The sequence below is a fragment of the Rhinopithecus bieti genome, unplaced genomic scaffold (assembly GCF_001698545.2).
Source record: "Rhinopithecus bieti isolate Rb0 unplaced genomic scaffold, ASM169854v2 scaffold_30732, whole genome shotgun sequence".
NCBI lineage: Eukaryota > Metazoa > Chordata > Mammalia > Primates > Cercopithecidae > Rhinopithecus > Rhinopithecus bieti.
Genome location: NW_016814045.1, coordinates 2,443,570 through 2,465,612, shown reverse-complemented (window position 1 = coordinate 2,465,612; position 22,043 = coordinate 2,443,570). Strand labels below are relative to the sequence as shown.

General features: G+C 42.7%; 1 protein-coding gene across 10 annotated transcripts in view; it reads right to left on the bottom strand.

The window, feature by feature from the left end:
* WWC1 (WW and C2 domain containing 1) overlaps positions 1-22,043 on the bottom strand; it is a 173,257-nt gene that overhangs the window by 75,827 nt on the left and 75,387 nt on the right. For all 10 annotated transcript variants that reach the window (XM_017849427.1, XM_017849428.1, XM_017849432.1 and 7 more), the window contains exon 3: positions 9,491-9,694. In XM_017849427.1, coding sequence (XP_017704916.1) covers positions 9,491-9,694 — 204 coding nt within the window. The remainder of the gene's footprint in view (positions 1-9,490; positions 9,695-22,043) is intronic.

The window sequence follows — 22,043 nt, the reverse complement described above, 5'->3', positions numbered from 1 at the left end:
CTGTGGGATAATGTTGAGGTGACTGTGGCAGCAGCATGGAAGAGCCTGTAAAAATGGCAAGACGTGACTCAGACAGGGAGAGGTTGGCTGTGGGGACCAGTCATGCCAAGGCTGACTTGAGGCATGCATCGTGTTCCTTGGGCATGCCCAGAAATCCTGGAGACAAAGGATGCCAAAAAGAAGAGATTCTCGCCAACTGGGTCACCAGGAGCTTTAATGTTTACACCCTGGAGTACCACTGTGAAGTGCACAATTTGTACCTAAAGCCGCTGACACGAGATGTAGCCTGTTACTTATCATTTTGTAAGTAAATGGTTGAGGTAAAAAATACATACATAGAAGTGCACACATCATATATGTACAGCTTGAGGAATTTTCACAAAAGAAACACGCTCAAGCAATCAGCACTCCAATCAAGAAAACAGGTCATTAGCCTCTCCTTTGTGTCTGCATTCCTTCACTATCCTTTACTATGAGAACTTTTTTTTTCTTTTTTTAAATTGAGATGGAGTCTCCCTCTGTTGCCCAGGCTGGAATGCAGTGGCGTGAACTCGGCTCACTGCCACCTCTGCCTCCCAGGTTCAAGCTATTCTTCTGCCTCAGCTTCCCGAGTAGGTGGGATTACAGGTGCCCACCACCATGCCCAGCTAACTTTAGTATTTTTAGTAGAGACAGGGTTTCACCATGTTGACCAGGCTGGTCTCAAACTCCTGACCTCAAGTGATCCACCCGCCTCGGCCCCCCAAGTTCTGGGATTACAGGCATGAGCCACCGTGCCTGGCCCTACTACAAGAACTTTATATCCAACAGGACTTAAAATACTGTCTTGCCCCAATGTTTAACGGTTCTTAATTTTTAGTTTTTATTAAAGTTATATATAAACACAGTTCATATGAACAGTCCAACATAGGACAAGGTTTGCTATAAAAAAGAGCATTCCACAACCCCTATCCCCATAACTCACACCCTAAAAGAAAATCATTTTCAATTTCTTGGGTGGCTACCTCTATGTGTCTAATAATATGCATGCATTACTGCTTCTTGATCTTTTCTGTTTTTGGCATTACTTATTTACTTATCTCTCAGGAGGATGGGGACTTAGCCTCCCTTCTTTCCCCACCCCCTACAGCACACACATGCACCTCTCCCATCTCCCCATCATCCTAAAAGCAATAGCATACGTTTGATGAAAGTGATCTTCAGTGTTTGCGTTATTTTTACTCTGCAAACACTATTCAGGGTAGAATCAGCTAGCTGACTTTGCTTACTTTTACTTTTCAGCACTTTTTTTTCCCCTTGAGTTAATTATTGTCACTTTTACATTTGCTTAGTTTCTACAAACTTCACACTAATTCAACCTCACATTCTGCCGGTTACCTAAATCTCATCTCTTAAAGTCCAGACCAGTGTGAATCTGGTGAGTTTTCTATTTTGGGATCTGTCCTGCCAGGGCTTCTGCCCTGCTTCAGTGTGAGCGAGCTGCTGTCTGTGCTCGGCTGGCTTCCTGAGATCCCCCTTTGTGTTCCTCTGCGTGTCTCCTCACCTCTCTGTATACCACGTCTTCCTTTTCGTGGTCTACCCCCTCATTTTGGTAGAACATCATCTCCAGTAGCTTTCTGAGAAAGAAACCATGAAGGAAATGAACTTTCTGAAATCTCGCATGTCTGAAAATAGACTTATTCGGCCCTACACTTGATTAAAGGTAGTTTTGCTGGATATAGAATTCTAGGTCAGAAATAATTTTCCTTAAAACCTGAAGGAAAAAAAAAAACCATGGTCTTTTAGGTTTCCATCACTATTAGTGAGAAGTCTGGAGCTATTCTGAGTCCTGATCATTTCTGTGTGACCTGATTTATTTTTCTCCGAAAGCTTTTAGGATCTTGAATTATCCCAGTGTTTGAAGTTCCACAATGAGATATCTTGGTGTGAGCTGACTTTCATCCACTGTGTTGGACACTCAGTGAACCCTTTCAGTCTAAAAATTCTCCTCCTTCAGTTCTGGGAAATGTTTCTGAATTATTTCAGCGATGCTTTTTCTCCTCTGTTTCCTCTGTTCTATCTGGAGCATATTTTCCTCAGATAGTAGATTTCCTGTCCTTGTAGTCTATTTTTTTTTCCACTTATTTTCAATCTTGTATTTTTGCTCTGATTTTTAGAAGGTTTCCTCAGTTTTATTTTCCAGTCTTCCTTTGGAGTTTTCGTGTCTACTCTCATATTTTAATTTCCATGAGCTCTTTTTATTCTCTGAAGGTTCCTTTTTAAACAATGTAGGACCGTGCTCTTGTTTCCTGACCACGTAGCTTCTCCTAACGTTCTCTTCTTCATGTACACTCCTTGTTTCCTCCAAGCCCTCCCTTCACCACATGTTGGTTTGAGTCTCTATTTTCTCTGTTAGAGGCTTTCCTCGGATATCTGGAATCTTGGTTATCTGATCACATTTAAGGATGGGAGCCCAAAATGCTGACTGGAGCAGGGTTTGTGGACTGTGAGTTGCACAGCACATGATTTGTTTTCTATTTTTAAAATTTATTTTATTATTTAAGAGACAGGAGGCCGGGCGTGGTGGCTCGAGCCTGTAATCCCAGCACTTTGGGAGGCCGAGACGGGCGGACCATGAGGTCAGGAGATCGAGACCATCCTGGCTAACACGGTGAAACCCCGTCTCTACTAAAATACAAAAAAATTGCTGGGCGAGGTGGCGGGCGCCTGTAGTCCCAGCTGCTCGGGAGGCTGAGGCAGGAGAATGGTGTGAACCCGGGAGGCAGAGCTTGCAGTGAGCTGAGATCCGGCCACTGCACTCCAGCCTGGGTGACAGAGCGAGACTCCGTCTCAAAAAAAAAAAAAAAAAAAAAAAGAGACAGGGTGTCTGTTGCCCTGGCTGAAGTGAAGTGGCACAATCATAGCTCACTGTAACCTTGAACTCCTCGGCTCAGGGAATCCTCCTGCCTCAGCCTACTGAACAGCTGGGCCTACAGGTGCCTGCCACCACACTCGGATAATTTTCTTCTTTAAATTTTTTGTAGAGATAGAGTCTTACTATGTTGCCCAGGCTGGTCTTAAACTTTTGACTTCAAGTGATCCTCCCATCTCGGCCTCTCAAAATGCTGGTATTACAGGCATGAGCGCCTGGCCACAGCACATGATTTGGCTGGACATGATTTGGTTTCATCCAGGAATCCTCAATGTCAGTGTCTTTCCAGCTTTTCTCTAAAGCTCTTCCCTGGTCAGATTTCTAGTAGAGTTCTCTACTGTCCACTCTAGAGGGTAATGACCTGGCACCATTCTGGGCACCAAGTGGTATATGAGGGCTAAGGTCTCAAAACCCTTCACTTACTCACTGTGCTTTCAGGATAGTGCACTCTGGCTCTGAATTTGCCTTGTGTCCTGGAGTCCAGAGACTCTATTTTACCCTCTCCAAAAAATAAACTTCCAGTCATTTGCCAGATTGAAGATGGTGGTTGCCTGACTGTATCAGTTTAAGGAAAAGATTTCATGGTCTAATTGTCTCAGAAACAACTTTTACTCAATCCTCTTTGAGACCCTCCCCACTTCAGTCTTACTTGCAGAAATAGCTGCTGCCACCAACATCCACGGTTTTTGCAAGTGCTCTATAGAACAGTGTTGTGAGCCTTCCTCACTAACAGCCCATTTTCTCTTTTCTCAGGTCTGCTACATAGGTTGCCACCTGTCTGTCTGCTGTCCAGCTTCCAAATTTTATTGCTGCTCCTTCTCCAATTTTCTCTAATCTTATATATAGGTATGCCTTAAAAAATATATTCTATCTCATATACTCCTAGTTTTGCAGTGAGTAAAATCAAGTGAGTGGTTCAACTGGCATTTTTTAGTTTTTAGAGATGAGATCTTGCGATGTTGCCTGGACTGGAATCCTGGGCTCAAGCAATCCTCCCACTTCAGCCTCCTAAGTAACTGGAACTACACGTGTATGCCACCATGCCTGGCTTCAACTGGAAGGCCCCCAATGATTTGCCTGGCTTCAACTGGAAGGCCCCCAATGATTTATTTTCCAAATGGCAAATCAAGGCCTAGGGAGGGGAAAATACCATAAGGTCCCAAAGAATCCAGTTCTCCTGAGTTCTCACCTTTTAGAGGGTGGTGGAACCAAGTGTAGCTGAAGAACCTTAGTATTTGACTGACTGACGTGGCTTAAATTAAGAAAATTGATTTTGAGATCAGATATATCTGGTTACAAAGGCTACCTTGCCACTCTTTACCAATGTGCCTTTGGGGAAGCCACTTCCTCTTTGGAGGCCTCAGTTCCTTTGTCTGTAGAATGGGAACAACACTGTCTCAGGGACTGTGTGTGTGATTCAGGAGGGAGGTTACTTAGAGTGCCTAACACATTGGCCTCCAGGCTTACAACAGGTGCATATTAAATGTTAGTTCCCTTCTTCCCCATGGAGTTAGAGATTATACCAGAGAGTCGACAGCAAAGTCTCCATCCCCAAGGCAGGGCCCCATCCGTGTCTGGGACCCAGAGCAGCCAAGCCCAGGCGGCAAAACCCTCACAAGCCCTGGCAAACCATCTGAGTTAGACAACAGGTATGTGACTTCATCCATCTGTCATGCCAAGAGCTTGACTTGGAAGGCAAACCTGGCGTGTAAAACTTGAAGACAAGAGTCATGATGAGGTTTGGGTCACACCTTGTTTAACTGGGATGCTTGGGCTGGGGGAATCCCGGTTTCTGTGTGGTTTGAATCTCAGATCCAGTTGCCTGAAATGACCCCAGTCCTTTCAGATGGAAGATATTTAACACTGAAAATGGTGGTGATGCCTCTGAGGCCAGTGAAGCTCTTGGGAGTGTCTGGAAGTCATATGACAAGGATGAGGAACTGCATTGTTTACTTCCTACCTTTGGTCATGGATTTATTCTTAGCGGTTCCAGAGATCTGTTAAAAAAAAACCCTCTTTTTCATTTACAATGCTAATGAATTAATAATAATAATTTACTGAGAGGTTAAGAATATGAAAAATACTATTCCAAGGACTTTACATTTGTTAACTAATTTAGGTCCCATAACACGCCTGTGAAGATTATCCTAAGAGTAGACCAATTTTATAGATGAAGAAAACTGAGGCACAGAAGTGGCATAACTTGTGCAAGATTACAACAGTTAGTAATTTGCATATCCTTGATTTGAACCAAAAAAGTCTGGTTCCAGAGTTCATAGCCTCAAAATATTATGTGTTTCCTATCAATAGGACTATTTATTGAGCCATTAATATGTTCTAAGGAAACAGTACCAAGTGTCTTACCTAGACCAGTGGTTTGGGCAGTTTTATCCCCTATGACTTATGACAAAATCTAGAGACACTTTTTGTTATCACAACTTGGGTGGGGGTGCTACTGGCATCTAGTGGGTACAGAACAAGGATGCTGCTAAACACCCTATAATACACAGCCCTCACAAAGAAGAGTTACTCAGACCGAAATGTTAATGGTGCTGAGGTTAGGAAACTCTGACATGGTCCCATGAGATGAAGGTACTATTAACATTTCTGCCTGACTGGCTTAGTCAGTAGAGAATGAGACTCTTAATCTTAGGGTCATAGATTCATGCCCCATGTTGGGTGCCAAGAATTTAAAAATTAACTAAAAAAAAAAAATTCAATAGTTAAACATAAAGATTCTGAGACTTAAAGAGGGAGTATGCTCCCCTAGAGAACACCCAGGCTGTCTGACGTCAGAGTCCAGCTGCCACCTCCCACTACAGTGCTTTTTTTTTTTTTTAGGGAAGGAGTCTCACTCTGTCTCCCAGGCTGGAGTGCAGCGGTGCTGTCTCAGCTCACTGCAACCTCCGTCTCCTGGGTTCAAGCAAGTGATTCTCCTGCCTCAGCCTCCCGAGTAGCTGGGACTACAGGTGTGAGACACCACGCCCAACTAATTTTTGTATTTTTAGTAGAGACGGGGTTTCGCCATGTTGGCTGGGATGGTCTCAATCTCCTGACCTCATGATCTGCCTGCCTCAGCCTCCCAAAGTGCTGGGATTACAGGCATAAGCCACCGTGCCTGGCCTTCTACTACAGTGCTTCTCATGTGAATGTTTCATTCTCATAGTGCCCAACTCTGGTTTTTAATTTTGGAAACTTTTTATCTATAGACAATTTGAAAGAATAATATAATGAATCTCAATATATCCTTCTCTTAGAGCCACAAATTTTTAATATTTTCCCAAGCTTCTTCTTGCCATACCTCTTCCCACCCCAGTTCTTTCTTCCTCTCATTAGGGTGGTTCACAGTAAGCCCTCCATTAACCATGATTAGAAATGGTGGCAAAAGACGAAAATCTGGACCATATTGAAAGCCATCAATGTGCCATTGACAATTATTTATTTATTTATTTAGTTTTTTGAGATAGAGTCTCGCTCTGTCCCCCAGGCTGGAGTACAGTGCTGCATTCTTGGCTCACTGCAACATCCGCCTCCCAGGTTCAGGCAATTCTCCTGCCTCAGCCTCCCGAGTAGCCGGGATTATAGTAGCTGCCACCATGCTTGGCTCATTTTTGTATTTTCAGAAGAGAGAAGGTTTTACCATGTTGGCTAGGCTGGTCTCAAACTCCTGACCTCAGTTGATCCACCCACCTCAGCCTCCCAAATTGCTGGGATTATAGGTGTGAGCCACTGTGCCCGGATGAGTTTTTACTTTTTTCTTTCCTTTCCTTTTTTTCTTGGACGTTTTTTGGAATAAACTGCAGATATGCTGCCACATGCATCTTCATAAAAATCTATGTAGACATTCTCCTACATATTCATAACTCCATTATCACAACTCAAGAAAGTCTCCAATTGTCTGAGAATGTCTTTTAGGGCTGCTTTTCCCCCATTTTATGCTCTAATTCAAGGTACAAACATTTCATTTGGTGATATGCCTCTTTAGACTTTAAAAAAAAATCTAGTCTAATTGTCTTATAGAAAAATCCATATTATGGATTTGCCTGGCTGTGCTCTTGATTAGATTCAGATTAAATATTCTTATGAGGGATCCTCCATGATGTCTTTATTGCATCACATCAGAAGGCACTGATATCACCTGGTCTCATTACTGGTTATGCTAATTTTACCACTATGTAAAGTGGTGGCTGCACATCTCTCCAATGTAAAAGTACATCCTTCTGAATTTAGTGAGTGATCTGTGGGGTAATTCTCATTACCTGACATGGAATTATGAATCCATGTAAATATCTTGTCCCCCAAAATACAAAGGTTTGTTTTTATATACATCTGACACTTTTCAAACTGTGGGACTTTAGAGAGAATGAGAGAAATCACTTTGCTCCTTTAAACCTGAGGTTCAACAGGGACAATAACATCTCCCTTCCAGGACTGTTTTAACAATAATGGTATGAACTGAATTGTATCTTCCCCCAAAAAATATAATACATTGATGTCCTAATCCCCCAAGTGACAGTATTTGAAGATGATGCTTTGGGGAAATAGTCAGGCTTAAATGAGGTCTTGAGGGTAGGGTTCTCATGATGGGATTACTGCCCTTATAGAAAGAGGCACTAGAGAAGGCAGTTGTCTGCAAGCCAGGAAGAGAACCCTTGCCAGAACCTGACCATGCTGGTACCCGAAATCTCAGACGTCCAGGCTCCAGAACTGTAAGAAGATAAATGTCTATTGTTTAAGTCACGCAATCTACGGTATTTTGTTATGGCAGCTCGAGTTGACTAAGACAGATTAAGTGCTAAAACCTTCCTAAGAGTCTCCAGAACTTTACTTGACACAGAATAGCTAATGAATGTAATACAGTTCTTTTCCACAATCGCTGAGATTCCGGGGGTTTTCCTGAGCTGCTAAGGAAAAAGGCAGGGCTGGGACAGTAAGTGCCCTGGCCGAGTTTGTCCTGTCTTGGTAGCAGACAGAACTTCTCAAAGTGAGGGCTTCACACTAGAGGAGAGTTCAATGGCCCAACCCAGCCATGGCCACCCTGACACCATGCCCTGACGCTAGTCCCCCTGGCCTGGCCCACACTGAAAACACTGTGGGGACAACAGAATGGATTTGCAAGTTATCACTATCTCTCACCAGCTGTAAGACCCCGGGCACACTGTTGATCCTAAGCCTCAGTTTCCTAATCTGTTAAAAGGTGACATTAATTGTTCTTGCTCATAGAACTGTTATGAGGATTAACAGAAATAGCATATTCAGACTACAGCAGAGTGCCTAGCATGAAACAGAGACTCAATAAATACAGGAACAATTTGGTTATTAGAAATAGTGAGATTTGGCTTGATGGCTTATGCCTGTAATCCCAGCACTTTGGGAGGCTGAGGCAGGTGGATCACCTGAGGTCAGGAGTTCGAGACCAGCCTGGTCAACATGGGGAAATTCTGTCTCTAATAAAAATACAAAAATTAGCTACTTGAAAGCCTGAGACAGGAGAATTGCTGGACCCTGGGAGGCGGAGGTTACAGTGAGCCAAGATTGCGCCACTGCACTACAGCTCGGGTGACAGAGAGAGGGTCCACCTCAATAAAAAGAAAAGAAAAAAGAAAAAAAAAAAGAACAAGGGGCTTTTGGTGTGCTTTCTCTCCTCCTCTGGGTACCAGGAATAGGATAGGAGCCCCTCCCTTACCAAGTTTATGTTCTGGTGGAGGAAATACTGATAACATACAAGCAGATTTATTGTGATATGTGCCATGAAGGAAATAGACAGCCATGGATGGCTGAGACTAGAGTTGAGGAAGAGAGGCTTCTGATAGAGCTGTCAGGGCAGACCTCTCAGAGGTGATGACCTGAAGGATGAGACTTGAAGACTGAGAAGGATTTAGCCTTGCAAATGGATGGGTGACAAAGCATTCTAGGAAGGGGACTGGCAAATACTAAGGGACTGAGGTGGAAAATTGCAGGGTGGGGTAGGGAAGCAGAATGGCAGGCTGGGGACTCAGTGCATCTGGAGCCTAGTGAGGAGGGCATGAGATGAGGCAGGAGTGGCTGGCAAGGGCCTGACCACGGAGGGCTGTGTAGGCCATGGAAAGAGTGAGGGGAAGCCACTGAAGGGTATTTGATTGTTTTGAAATTGTGATAAATATATGCAACATAAAATTTACCATTTTAGCCATTAATTAAGTGTACTGTTCAGTAGCATTAAGTACATTTACACTGTTGTGAACATACTACCATTCACCTCTAAGAAATTTTTCTTCTTCCCAAACTGAAACTCTGTACTTGTTAACTAAGAATTCCCCACTCCCAATTCCCCTAGTCCCAGAAAGTTTTTAAACAAGGAGATATGTAACCCGATTGGCATTCTGAGATGATCACAAATGAAACAAAATGAAATGCAAACAGCGAATGAATCACTGCAAGGCACAGGTAGGAGCAGGAAGAGCAGTAGACAAGATGGTGGTTTGGACAAAGAGTAGAGGTGAAGAAAAATGGGCAGACTTGAGAAGTAATATTGGCAGAACTCAGTGTGGCCATTCTCTGTTGGTGGTGGTGGGGGTGGTGGTAGTGGGAGGTACTCACAGCTGACCTGGGAGCCCAGTTTATGCTCCCAGACGGCATGCAGTTGCTGGTACTCCTGCTGTGCAAGCTCCAGGCGCTGCTGCTTCACCTGGTAGATCTCTTTTTGAGCACTCAGAGCCTCCTGGGCCACCACCAGGTAATCCTTCAGCATATGTTCCTGTTCCCGCCGCCATTGTACTCGAGGATCCTCAATCTGAGTGGTTTCTGGAACAGACCCCAGAGATTCTAGGTCAGCATCTCACAAATATCTGTTGGGCTGGTGGCCTGTGGAATCCACTAACAGAAAACAAAAAGCAAAATGCATAGACAAATCACAATAAATGTAAGTGGGGCAAACTCATTTACTAAATGACAGTGATTCTCCGTTTGGAGTAGTCAAACAAATAATAAGCCAGGGGGCTGGGTGCGGTGGCTAATGCCTGTAATCCCAGCACTTTGGGAGGCTAAGGCAGGTGGATCACTTGAGGTCAAGGAGCTTGAGACCAGCCTGGTCAACATGGTAAAACCCCGTCTGTACTAAAAATACAAAAAGTAGCCAGTATAGTGGCAGGCACCTGTAATCCCAGCTACTCAGGAGGCTGAGGCAGAAGAATTGCATGAACCTGGGAGGGGGAGGTTGCAGCAAGCTGAGATTGTGCCACTGTACTCCAGTGAAACTCTGTCTCAAAAAAAAAAAAAAAAAAAAAGAATAAACCAGGATCAATTTCCAAACCCAATGTCAATCTCTGAGAACAGCCTGAATAAGGACCCGGTTGGAGTACTAATCTAGACAGAGAGGCTAAAGGTAATATCCCTTGGTGAAGACTAAAGGAAAGAAAAATAACTAATGTTTCAGAGAACATGGAGAAATAGGTACCCCACAGCCAGCTGGAAATGTAAATTAGAATAGCCTTACTAGAAGACTACCTGACTACGCAAATTAAGAGCCTTAAAATGTTAATACGCTTTGACCAATAATTCTCCCTATAGTAATTCATTATAAAAAGTAATTTAAATTCAGTCAAACATATATTTGTACAAAACCATGATAATAATAATATATTATGAAATAGCAAGCACACGTCATTCATTCTATGGTAAGTGCTATTCTAAGTACTTTACATATGTTTACTTCTTAAATCCTTACACTAACCTTATAGATTCTATTACTATCCCCATTCTACCAATGAGAAAACTGAGACATAGGTTAAGTAACTTGCTCAAAGTCACATAGGAAACAAGTGTTCAATAAGTAACTTGCTCAAAGTCACGTAGGAAACAAGTGTTCAAATATGTATGCTATATTCACAGAATGCACTATTATAAAGATAATGCCTTTGAAGAAAAATTAATAAAATGGAAAGGTGCTTATAATATGCAAGTCATAAAACTGAATAAATAACTGTATCTATCAAAATCAATATGCACATTCTCAAAAAGATGAGAAAATAGGAAAATATCAATAACTAGGTGGCAGGATATTTTAGGATATTTTACTTTTTACAAAATTATGTATACAAAAAACATACACAATAATGATCTGAAAAAAAAAGCAGCTGACTAGCTATGGAAGAGGTTAAAATAATGTCAAAGAGTCAATGCCCATGGACTATTAACTCCTCAGTCACCCCCACTTGTTGGGTGGTGTTAGCAGTGATCAACAAACCAGAAATTGTACAATCAGGGCAATGTGGTGAATCCAGCCACCAGATACATATTGCTTCTGAATTGGTTACTGGTATGTAAAAAATAGAGAGATGGATTCATTTAAATCTTGTTTTATGGCTTTTCTTGATCATTCAGAAGTTCTGGCCACCTTGGGTTCACAATTGGCCAGAAATTTCAGCACTCCATCTGTCAAAACCTGGTCTGCTTCATTCACTTATGTCATATGCCTAGACCTGGGAACACTGGAGTTTATGCCTCCCAATCTAGGGCCTTTAGCTCTCATTCTACCTAAACAGGTCCAATGAGCATCTCCAGTGGAAGAAAGATCAAAGAAGCAGCAGAGCCAAGTTCTCATTCCTGCCAATAATCGCTGTGTTACAACAGAAAGGCTGTTTAACCTCTCTGAATCTAGTTTTGTATCTGTTAAAGGGTAATGAACCCTGCGTCACTACTTCCCAGGAAACAGGAAACGAAAGCACTTGTGCCAGTTAAAGGAAACAAATGATAGAGAAAGTAAAACCCAAACTATTGCCTAGGACCAGTTTTTGTTGTTGTTGTTTTCTTTTTCTTTTTTTGAGATGGAGTCTTGCTCTGTCTCCCAGGCTGGGGTGCAGGGGCACGATCTCGGCTCACTGCAACCTCTGCCTCCTGGGTTCTAGTAATTTTCCCTGCCTCAGCCTCTCAAGTAGCTGGGATTATAGGCACCCGCCACTACGCCCAGCTAATTTTTGTATTTTTAGTAGAGACAGGGTTTCACCATGTTAACCAGGCTAGTCTTGAACTCCTGACCTCAGGTGACCACCTGCCTTGGCCTCCCAACGTGCTGGGATTACAGGCGTGAGGCACTGTGCCCAGTCTAGGACCAATTTATAAATCGTCTATGAACAGCAATTCTTCAAGCTTTTCCTCCCTTTTCTGAGAAAAAAAGTGAGGTCTGAAGACTGCTGACAGTGGCTACAAAAAAGTGCCCCTCATGAGGAAAGCTTTCCATCCTTTCAAACCAAACGAGAGGCAGGGACGACTGCAAAAATAATACAAAGACAAAACAAAAAAACAAGGGGGAGGTGGAATTTGTAAAACTGGGCTACAGAACAGCTGCTGTGGGTTCCCATCTCCCATCAGCAGCTGTGGATTCCCTCGGCGTTCAGGACCTGTGTGTCCCCCTGAGGGATCTGCCCTACACCTCCAGCTGGTACATACAGGTCACAGAAAAAAGCAGCTCAGCCTGTCTTGAGCAGGTTGACAATGTTTCTTAAAGTTTGTAACTTTTGGCCGGGCGCGGTGGCTCAAGCCTGTAATCCCAGCACTTTGGGAGGCCGAGATGGGCGGATCACGAGGTCAGGAGATCGAGACCATCCTGGCTAATACGGTGAAACCCTGTCTCTACTTAAAATACAAAAAACTAGCCGGGCGACGAGGCAGGCGCCTGTAGTCCCAGCTACTCGGGAGGCTGAGGCAGGAGAATGGCGTAAACCCGGGAGGCGGAGCTTGCAGTAAGCTGAGATTCGGCCACTGCACTCCAGCCTGGGTGGCAGAGCAAGACTCCGTTTCAAAAAAAAAAAAAAAGTTTGTAACTTTTAAAAGATCTGATTTTCACTGAAAATAATGAAAATACAAAAAAGAAAAATCCCACAATTCCACCACGACAAGTTTGTGAAATAAGGAGTTTTGGCCGGGCGCGGTGGCTCCCGCCTGCAATCCCAGCACTTTCGGAGGCCGAGGCGGGGGGAACACGAGGTCAGGAGATCGAGACCATCCTGGATAACACGGTGAAACCCCGTCTCTACTAAAAATACAAAGAATATTTGTGGTGGCGGGCACATGTAGTGCCAGTTACTTAGGAGGCTGAGGCCGGAGAATGGTGTGAATCTGGGAGGCGGAGTTTGCAGTGAGCTGAGATCACGCCACTGCACTCCAGCCTGGGAGACAGAGCGCAACTCCGTCTCAAAAAAAAAAAAGTTTCCATCTCTCCAATCCCATTGCCCAGAGGTAACTGTTGTTGAGTCTCACGCAGATACTGCCTTCTGATTATATGTGAATTTTTGTTTATACATACGTGCCTATATAAACAAGGGTTACTTTAATGCATCATGGACCATGCCATACATATTGGTCTGTGACTTGTTTTCATCTCCAAATGATATAGCATGATCATTTTTGCCTGTAGGTGCACCATCTTTTAAACAGCTGTATAGTGTTCCATGCTATGGCATTTGGGTTTATTTAACCTAGACCTCAATGGGAAATATCTGAATTGTTTTCAGTCCTTTTGCTACTACATTCAATGCTGCAGTTAAGGGTTCTTAAAAACATGTGTCTATGAACTTCTGCTATTAATTCTGTGGGATAGGTTTCTTAAAGAGAAACCACTAGATGAGAGGGTACACACACTTACAATTTTAATAGATATTACCAAATTACCTTCCAAAGGTAGGTAATATCTGTTCTGAAAAACAGCACACAAGCATGTCTCTCCCGCCACATTCTCAGCGAAATTGCTTTTTTTTTTTTTTTTTTAAAGTCAATGCCTCATCCAGTGATTCTGGGTCTTTGCTGCATGTTAGAATTAGCAGAGAAGCTTAAAAAACAAACAAACAAACAAAAGAGAACCCTACCCCTCCTGCCCCAGAACACTTAAATTAGAATTTCCAGGAATGGGGCTCAGGTATTGAGAGTTTTTAAAGCTTCTCTGGGTGACATTGGTGCAGATATAGCTGAGAGTCCCTGGCTGAACGTTAGCATTACCCGGGAAAAATTTTGAAAAATCTCGATCCTACTCTGGACCAATCAAATTCCAGTCTCTGGGAGTGAGAATAAAACAATGATGATTTACAAAGCTCCCCAAATAATTCCAATGTGCCACCCAAGGTGAGAACCAGTGTCTAAGAGATGACAAACACATGGGCCGATTGGTCACTTAGGCCAGCAGGTGTGATGCGGGCTCCGGGTGGAATCACCTGCCCAGGTGCTGGTTGAAATGCTGGGCCCGTGTCAAGTCCCCTAAGCGACACCTAGGTGGATCCTCCCACAGTGTTCTGGATTTCATCTGGAAGGGGCACCCTCCCTTTGGCCTTAGACTTCAGCCCGGCTCTGGAAAATTATAAAGGTATGTGAGACCCTTACCTGAAGGTCTGGACAAACCAGATGGCTTGGCGACCATTTTTGGTGACTCATGGTCTCTTTTGTAAACCAACAAGAATAGATGGGTGCACAAACAGACATAAACAATGCACAAACTCACACCAAAACTGGTTCTCAAACTGGGTGCACACTGGAATCACCCGAGAGATTGCCAGTGAATTATCTATAGTGTGAAGTGGGCATCAATTTGTTACATTTCTAAGAATATTTCCTTTACCCCAATGATCCCTTAGATGCTCCCAAGCAATCTCCTCTACCCACCCCCTCTCCCAGTTTACCTGTTTTAGAACTTCATATGCATGGACTCACACAGTATTTGCTCTTAGGGCCTTGGTTCTTTCACTAAGCAGAAGGTTTTTGAGACTCATCCCTATTGCTGGATCTGTTGTACATTTCTTGTTATTGCTGAATAATATTCTATTGTATGAATATATCACATGGACTTTGTGATAAATTGTTAGTTTGCTTCCAGTTAGGGATTATTATGACTAACACTCTTAAGTCTTTGTGTGGGCATGTTTTCATTTCTCTTGGGCAAAAATACCAGGGATAGAATTGCTGGGTTACACTTGGCAAGTATATGTCGAATTTCATAAGAAACTGGCAAACTTTTCCAAACTGGTTGTACCATTTTACATTCTCCCCAGCAGTGTATCTGAATTCTAGTTCTTCCACATCCTTGCTAGCAGTTGGTATTGTTATTTTTTCCTCATTTTAGTCATCATAGTGGGTATGTAATGATACCTCGTTGGAGTTTTATTTTTTATTTTTTGAGACGGAGGTCTCACTATGCTGTCCAGGCTGGTCTTGAACTCTTGGGCTGAAGTGATCCTCCAGCCTCAGCCTCCCAAGTAGCTGGGACTACAGGCATGCACCACCATGCCCCTGATTTTGCATTTTTATTTTTGTAGAGATGAGGTCTCACTATGTTGCCTTATGTTTTGCTATGGCTGGTCTTGAACTCCTGGGCTCAATGACCCTCCACTTTAGCACCCTGAAGTGCTGGGATTATAGGCATGAGCAACTGTGCCAGCTGCTTCTTACTATTAAGTTGTAGGACTTCTTTACATACTTGGAATATGGGTTCTTTGTTAGATACATGTATTGCAATATTGTCTCCTTATCTGTGGCTTGTCTTTTCAGTTTCTTAATAATGTCTTTTGAGGAATAAAGGTTTTAATTTGATGAAACAAAATTTATCAATTTTTCTTTTCTGGTTAGTGCTTTTTATGACTTGTCTAAAAAAAATCTTTGTCTATAATAAAATCTTGCAGATTTTCTCCTATGCTTTCTTCTAGATGTTTTATAGTTTTAGCTTTTATGTTTAGGTCTACGGTCCATTTTGAGTTTAATTTTACACATGGTGTGAGGCAAAGGTAGAAGTGGAGGCGTATTTTTTTTCCATGTGGATACCAGTTGTACCAGCAATTGCTGAAAAGATTATCCTTCAAGGGCATTGGGCCTTTTAAAAGTTCTTTACCTGGTTCTAAAGAGCTGTATTGGCTGGGTGCAGTGGCTCACGCCTGTAATACCAGCACTTTGGGAGACCGAGGCGGGTGGATCGCTTGAGTTCAGGAGTTCAAGATCAGCCTGACCAACATGGCGAAACCCTGTCTCTACTAAAAGTACAAAAAGTAGCTGGGCGTGGTGGCGCGTGCCTGTAATCCCAGCTACTTAGGAGGCTGAGGCAGGAGAATCACTTGAACCTAGGAGGCAGAGGTTGCAGTGAGCCAAGATCGCGTCATTGTACTCCAGCCTGGGTGACAAGAATGAAACTCTGTCTCAAAAAAAAAAAGAAGAGTTGTGTTAATGCTGTTGGTTCTGAACTGTCACACCCTGAGGGGGTCCTCCCACAGCCCAGCCCCTTCTGCTGACGCTACCCTTCCTCAAGTCCGTCTTACCAAAATAGGTAACTTTATAACTGGCAGGCCCTTTGAGATCGCCTTGGCCACTACGTTTTAGTTCTTGTTTTAATTAAAAGTATACATAGATACAGCTTAATAATTCAGTGCACCATAAAATTTCCCACATAAAACATCTCCCTCATATCCCTCTTTCCAAAAGCAGCTACTTCCCAAGCTTGTATCTGCTTTAGTGCAGGCATCATTGAGAACCACTTCTCCACTTTCTTCTGCTCCATGCTCTAAACCTCTCCCTACAAACACACTCCATACACATTCTCCATACAGCACACATGGCAGTACACTCATGAGCTCTCCATACACCCACCCCTTCCTACACTTGCCACACACCTGTTTTCTCCACACTGCATACACACCCACGCCACTAACAATACTACATTTTCCAAGGGCCTTAGCAACAACAAAAGCAATTCTCTTACAAACATCTGGAGAATATTCAACCTTGTTACTACTATGCAAAGGAGTATAAATTCGAAACAATGAAGTAAGAGTTTAAACCCATGATAAATGTATCAGAAGTCAAAAGAAATGATGATAGCCCCATACTGATGAAGGTCTGAGGAAAACAGTACCCTCATGGCTTGTGGCAATCCAGGCTGATATAATCTTTTGGAAATATTCACCAATCTAGGAAGGTATACTAAAAGCTCCCAAAGTATTTATAACTTTGACTTAAAAATCCTATACTTGGAAATGAATTTTCAGGAAATTATCACAAAGAAAGTAACATACACAAAGAATCTTCCCTCAGTGCTATCTGAAGTAACTAATAAATGAAAATAAACCAAAAGGTTGGCAATAGGGGCATTACGGTACTTCCATTACATGTTTTATTTTTTACTTTTTCAAAAAATTTAACTTTTAAATTTTAGATTCAGGGGGTACATGTACATGTTTGTTACACAGATGTATTGTATGATGCTGAGGTTTGGGGTGTGATTGAACTGGTCACCCAGGTACTGTGCATAGTACCCAATAGGTAGTTTTTCAACTTTTGCTCCCATCTCCCTACCCTCTCTAGTAGTCCCTGCTATCTATTGCTGCCATCTTTTATGTCCATAAGTACCCATTGTTTACCTCCCACTTATAAGTGAGAACATCTGGTATTTGATTTGTCTGTTCTTGTGTTAATTTGCTTAGGATAATGGCCTCCAGCTGCATCCATGTGGCAGCAAAGGACATGATTTTTGCTTTTTAATTGCTGTATAGTATTCCATGGTGCATATGCACCACATTTTCTTTATTCAATCCACCACTGATGGGCACTGAGGTTGGTGCCATGTTTTTGATATTAGGAATAGTAATGTAAGGAACATATGAGTGCATGTATCTTTTGGTAGAATGATTTCTTTCCTTTTGGATATATAGCTAGTAATAGGACTGCTGGGTTGAATGGTAGTTCTAAGTTCTCTGAGATATCTCCAACTGCTTTCCACAGTGGTTGAACTAATTTACATTCCCACTGACAGCATATAAGTGTTCTCTCTTCTCCACATCCTCACCAGCATCTGTTGTTTTTTGACTTTTTAATAATAGCCATTGTGACTGGTGTGAGATGGTATCTCACTGTGGTTTTGATTTGCATTTCTCTGATGATCACAGATGTGGAGCATTTTTTCATATGTTTGTTAGCCTCTTTTATGTCTTCTTTTGAGAAGTGTCTGTTCATTCTTTTGCTCACTTTTTAATGGGGTTGTTTTTTGCTTGTTGATTTTTTTAAGTTCCTTCTAGATTCTGGATATTAGACCTTTACTGGATGCATAGTTTACAAATATTTTCTCCCATTCCATAGGTTGTCTGTTTACTCTGTTGATAGCTTCTTTTGCTATGCAGAAGCTCTTTAGTTTAAGTAGGTCCCATTTGTCAATTTTAGTTTTTGTTGCAATTGCTTTTGAGGACTTACACATAAAATCTTTCCCAAGGCTAATGTACAGAATAGTGTTTCCTAGGTTTTCTTCTAGGCTTCTTATAGTTTGATATCTTACATTTAAATCTTTAATCCATTTTGACTTAATTTTTGAATATGGTAAAAGGTAGGGGCCCAGTTTTATTCTTTTGCGTATGGCTAGCTGGCTATCCCAACACCATTTATTGAACAGGAAGTCCTTTCCTTACTGCATATTTTTGTCGACTTAGTTGAAGATCGAATAGCTGTAGGTATGCGGCTTTATTTCTAAATTCTCTATTCTGTTCCATTGGTCTATGTGTCTGCTTTTGTACTAGTATCATGCTGTTTTGGATACTGCAGCCTTATAGTATAGTTTGAAGTTGGATAATATGATGCCTCTGGCTTTGTTCTTTTTGCTTAGATTTGCTTTGGCCATTTGACTCTTTTCTGGCTCAAAATGAATTTAGAATAGCTTTTTCCAATTCTGTGAAAAATGATATTGGTAGTTTGATATGAATAGCATTGAATCTGCAGGTTGATTTATGCAGTATGGCCATTTAAACAATGTTGATTCTTCCGATCCATGAGCATGGAATGTTTTTCCATTTGTTTGTGTCATCTGTGATTTCTTTCAGCAGTGTTTAGCAGTTCTCCTTATAAAGATCTTTCACCTCCTTGGCTAGATGTATTCCTAGGTATTTTGTGTGTGTGTGTGTGGCTACTGGAAATGGGATTGCATTCTTGATTTGGGTCTCAGTTTGAACATTATTGGTGTATAAAAATGTTATTGATTTTTTATATTTATTTTGTATCCTGAAACTTTACTGAAATCACTTATCAGTTCTACAAGTATTTTGGCAGAATCTTTAGGGTTTTCTAGGTATAGAATCATATCAACAGTGAAGAGAGATATTCTGACTTCTTTTCCTATTTGGATATCTTCTATTTCTTTCTCCTGCTCTGGCTAGGACTTCCTCCATTATGTGTTAAAATATATTGACACATCCTTTTGATGTATTAAAAATGACAAATACGGGCCAGGCACAGTGGCTCACGCCTGTAATCCCAGCACTTTGGGAGGCCCAGGCAGGAGGATCACCTGTGGTCAGGAGTTTGAGACCAGCCTGGCCAACATGGTGAAACCCAATCGCTACTAAAAATACAAAAATTAGCTAGGCATGGTGGCACATGCCTATAATTCCAGCTACTCAGGAGGCTGAGGCAGGAGAATTGTTTGAACCCGAGAGGTGGAGGTTGCAGTGAGCCAAGATCACACCACTGCACTACAGCCTGGGGACAGAGCTAGACTCTGTCTAAAAAATAAAGAGACGAATATGAAGATTATATAGTATCCCTTAGGTATCTATGATATAGTATGAAGAGAAAACAGACATACAATTTGATCACTGATTAAAACCATCCAATCATGGTATATGTAGATAATCAGTGGGGATACTGAATACTGACATGAAATAATAAAAATGGCTTATGTTTTAGAAACAGTCGTCTGTAGGCTGGGCATGGTGGCTCACGTCTATATTCCCAGCACTTTGGGAGGCCAAGGTGGGTGGATCACCTGAGGTTAGGAGTTTGAGATCAGCCTGGCCAACATGGTGAAACCCCATCTCTACTAAAATTAGAAAAATTAGCTGGGCGTGGTGGCAGGCGCCTGTAATCCCAGCTACTTGGGAGGCTGAGGCAGGAGAATCGCTTGAGCCTGGAAGGTGGAGGTTGCAGTGAGCCGAGATCCGCCACTGTACTCCAGCCTGGGCGACAGAACGAGACTCCAGAGACTCCATCTAAAAAAAAAAAAAAAAAAAGGAAAAGAAAAGAAAAAAAGGAAAAAAAGAAAGAGTTGTCTGCATTGCTGCTTCCAATTTCTCCCCTCTGTTTTATTTTAGACTCACTCTAGTCAGGCTTTTGTCCCCAGTCCTTGTCCAAAGCTGCCCTCCAAAGTCAGGGTCACCCAGGTTGCTACATCTATTGGTCTATCCTTGGTCCTCTTTGTATTTGCCCTGTCAGAAGCATTCGACACTGTTGGCAATTCTCTGCTTGATACATTTCCTTCACACGGCTTCCAATACACTCGGTTTCTCTCCCTCCTTTCTAATCACTCTTTCTCAGAATCATTGCTGCTTTTCCTCTTCTTACCACCCTCTGTTGTCTGGAGACCCATGGCTTATTCCTTGATCCTCTCCTCTGCTTCATTCCCAACCAACTTAATGTCTTTACATACTAGCTATATGCCAGCAACTCTCAAATACTTATCTTCAGCCCAGATCTCTCTCCTAAACTCCAGATTGGTATATCAAACTGTCAAGCCACATGTCCTCTCAGATAGGTAATAGGCATCTAAGTCTCAGCGTGTTCAAATGAACTCCTGCTCTTCCTTCCTAAGTCTACTCCCCCTGCAGTTCTCTCCACTTGGTTGACAGCAACTCCATCCTTCTAGTTGCTCAGCTCCAGAAGTTACTCTTTCCTTTCTCTCTCACACTTTGCATGCAATCTATCGGAAAATCCTGCTGTCTTTACCTAGAAAATGCATCCAGCACCTGACCAATCTTCATCCTGACCACTGCTACAGCCCTGGTCTAGGGTGCCTGGACTGTGGCATCTGTCACTCACAAGTGCCTCCGCCCTTGCCCTAGTAAGGTGTATTCTCAGCATGGCAGTCAGATTGGCCCTTTTAAGGCATAAGTCAGATCATGTTACTCATCTGTTTAAAACTCTCCAATGGCTCACTCCCATCCCACACAAAGCAAGAGCTAGGCCTCTGGGGCAGACCACTAACCGACCTCTACTCTGCTGCACTCTGTCCTGATGTTCTTCTCTCCTCTCCTCACTCATTATGCTACATGTACACTTGCCTCTTTGCTATCCCTTGACCAAGCTATATATGTGATCACACTCTGGAGTGCTTGTTCTATCTATGCTTTCTATTTGAAATGCTCTCTCACCTCATTCAAGTCTTAGCTCAAATCTCATTTTCTCAACGAGATCTTCTTCCCTGAAGACCATATTCAATGGTACTCTTGGTCATCATTACCACTGCCCTTTCTTCACCACCCCCAAACACACCTCAGCTCCCTCACTTTGCTCCTTTTCTGTGTACTGAACATTCTCTAACATACTACGTAAGCTACTTAGTTATTTTTTGTCTCTCCTGCCAAAATGAAATTTCTGTAAGAGCAAGGATCTTCGCCATTTTGTACTCTCATGTATCACAAGCTCCCAGAACATTGGCCAATAAACATTTGCTAAATGAACGAATGTTCGATGGTGAATGTATGAGCAACCTGTTGTTTGATTATATTGTGCCTATACCTCTTTTTTTTTTTTTGAAGAGTCTTGCTCTGTTGCCCAAGCTGGAGTGCAGTGGCGGGATCTCGGCTCACTGCAAGCTCCACCTCCCGGGTTCACGCCATTCTGCCTCAGCCTCCTGAGCAGCTGGGACTACAGGCGCCCACCAACACACCCGGCTAATTTTTTGTTTTTTGTTTTTTTTTTTTTGAGACAGAGTCTCGCCCTGTCGCCCAGGCTGGAGTGCAGTGGCACAATCTCTGCTCACTGCAAGCTCCGTTGCCTCCCGGGTTCACGCCATTCTCCTGCCTCAGCCTCCCGAGAAGCTGGGACTACAGGCGCCCGCCACCACGCCCGGCTAATTTTTTTTTTGTATTTTTAGTAGAGACGGGGTTTCACCGTGTTTGCCAGGATGGTCTCAATCTCCTGACCTCGTGATCCACCTGCCTCGGCCTCCCAAAGTGCTGGGATTATAGGCGTGAGCCACCGCGCCCGGCCAATTTTTTGTATTTTTAATAGAGACAGGGTTTCACCGCGTTAGCCAGAATAGTCTCGATCTCCCGACCTTGTGATCCACCCACCTCGGCCTCCCAAAGTGCTGGGATTATAGGCGTGAGCCAGTGCGCCTGGCCTTTTTTTTTTTTTTTTTTTTAAA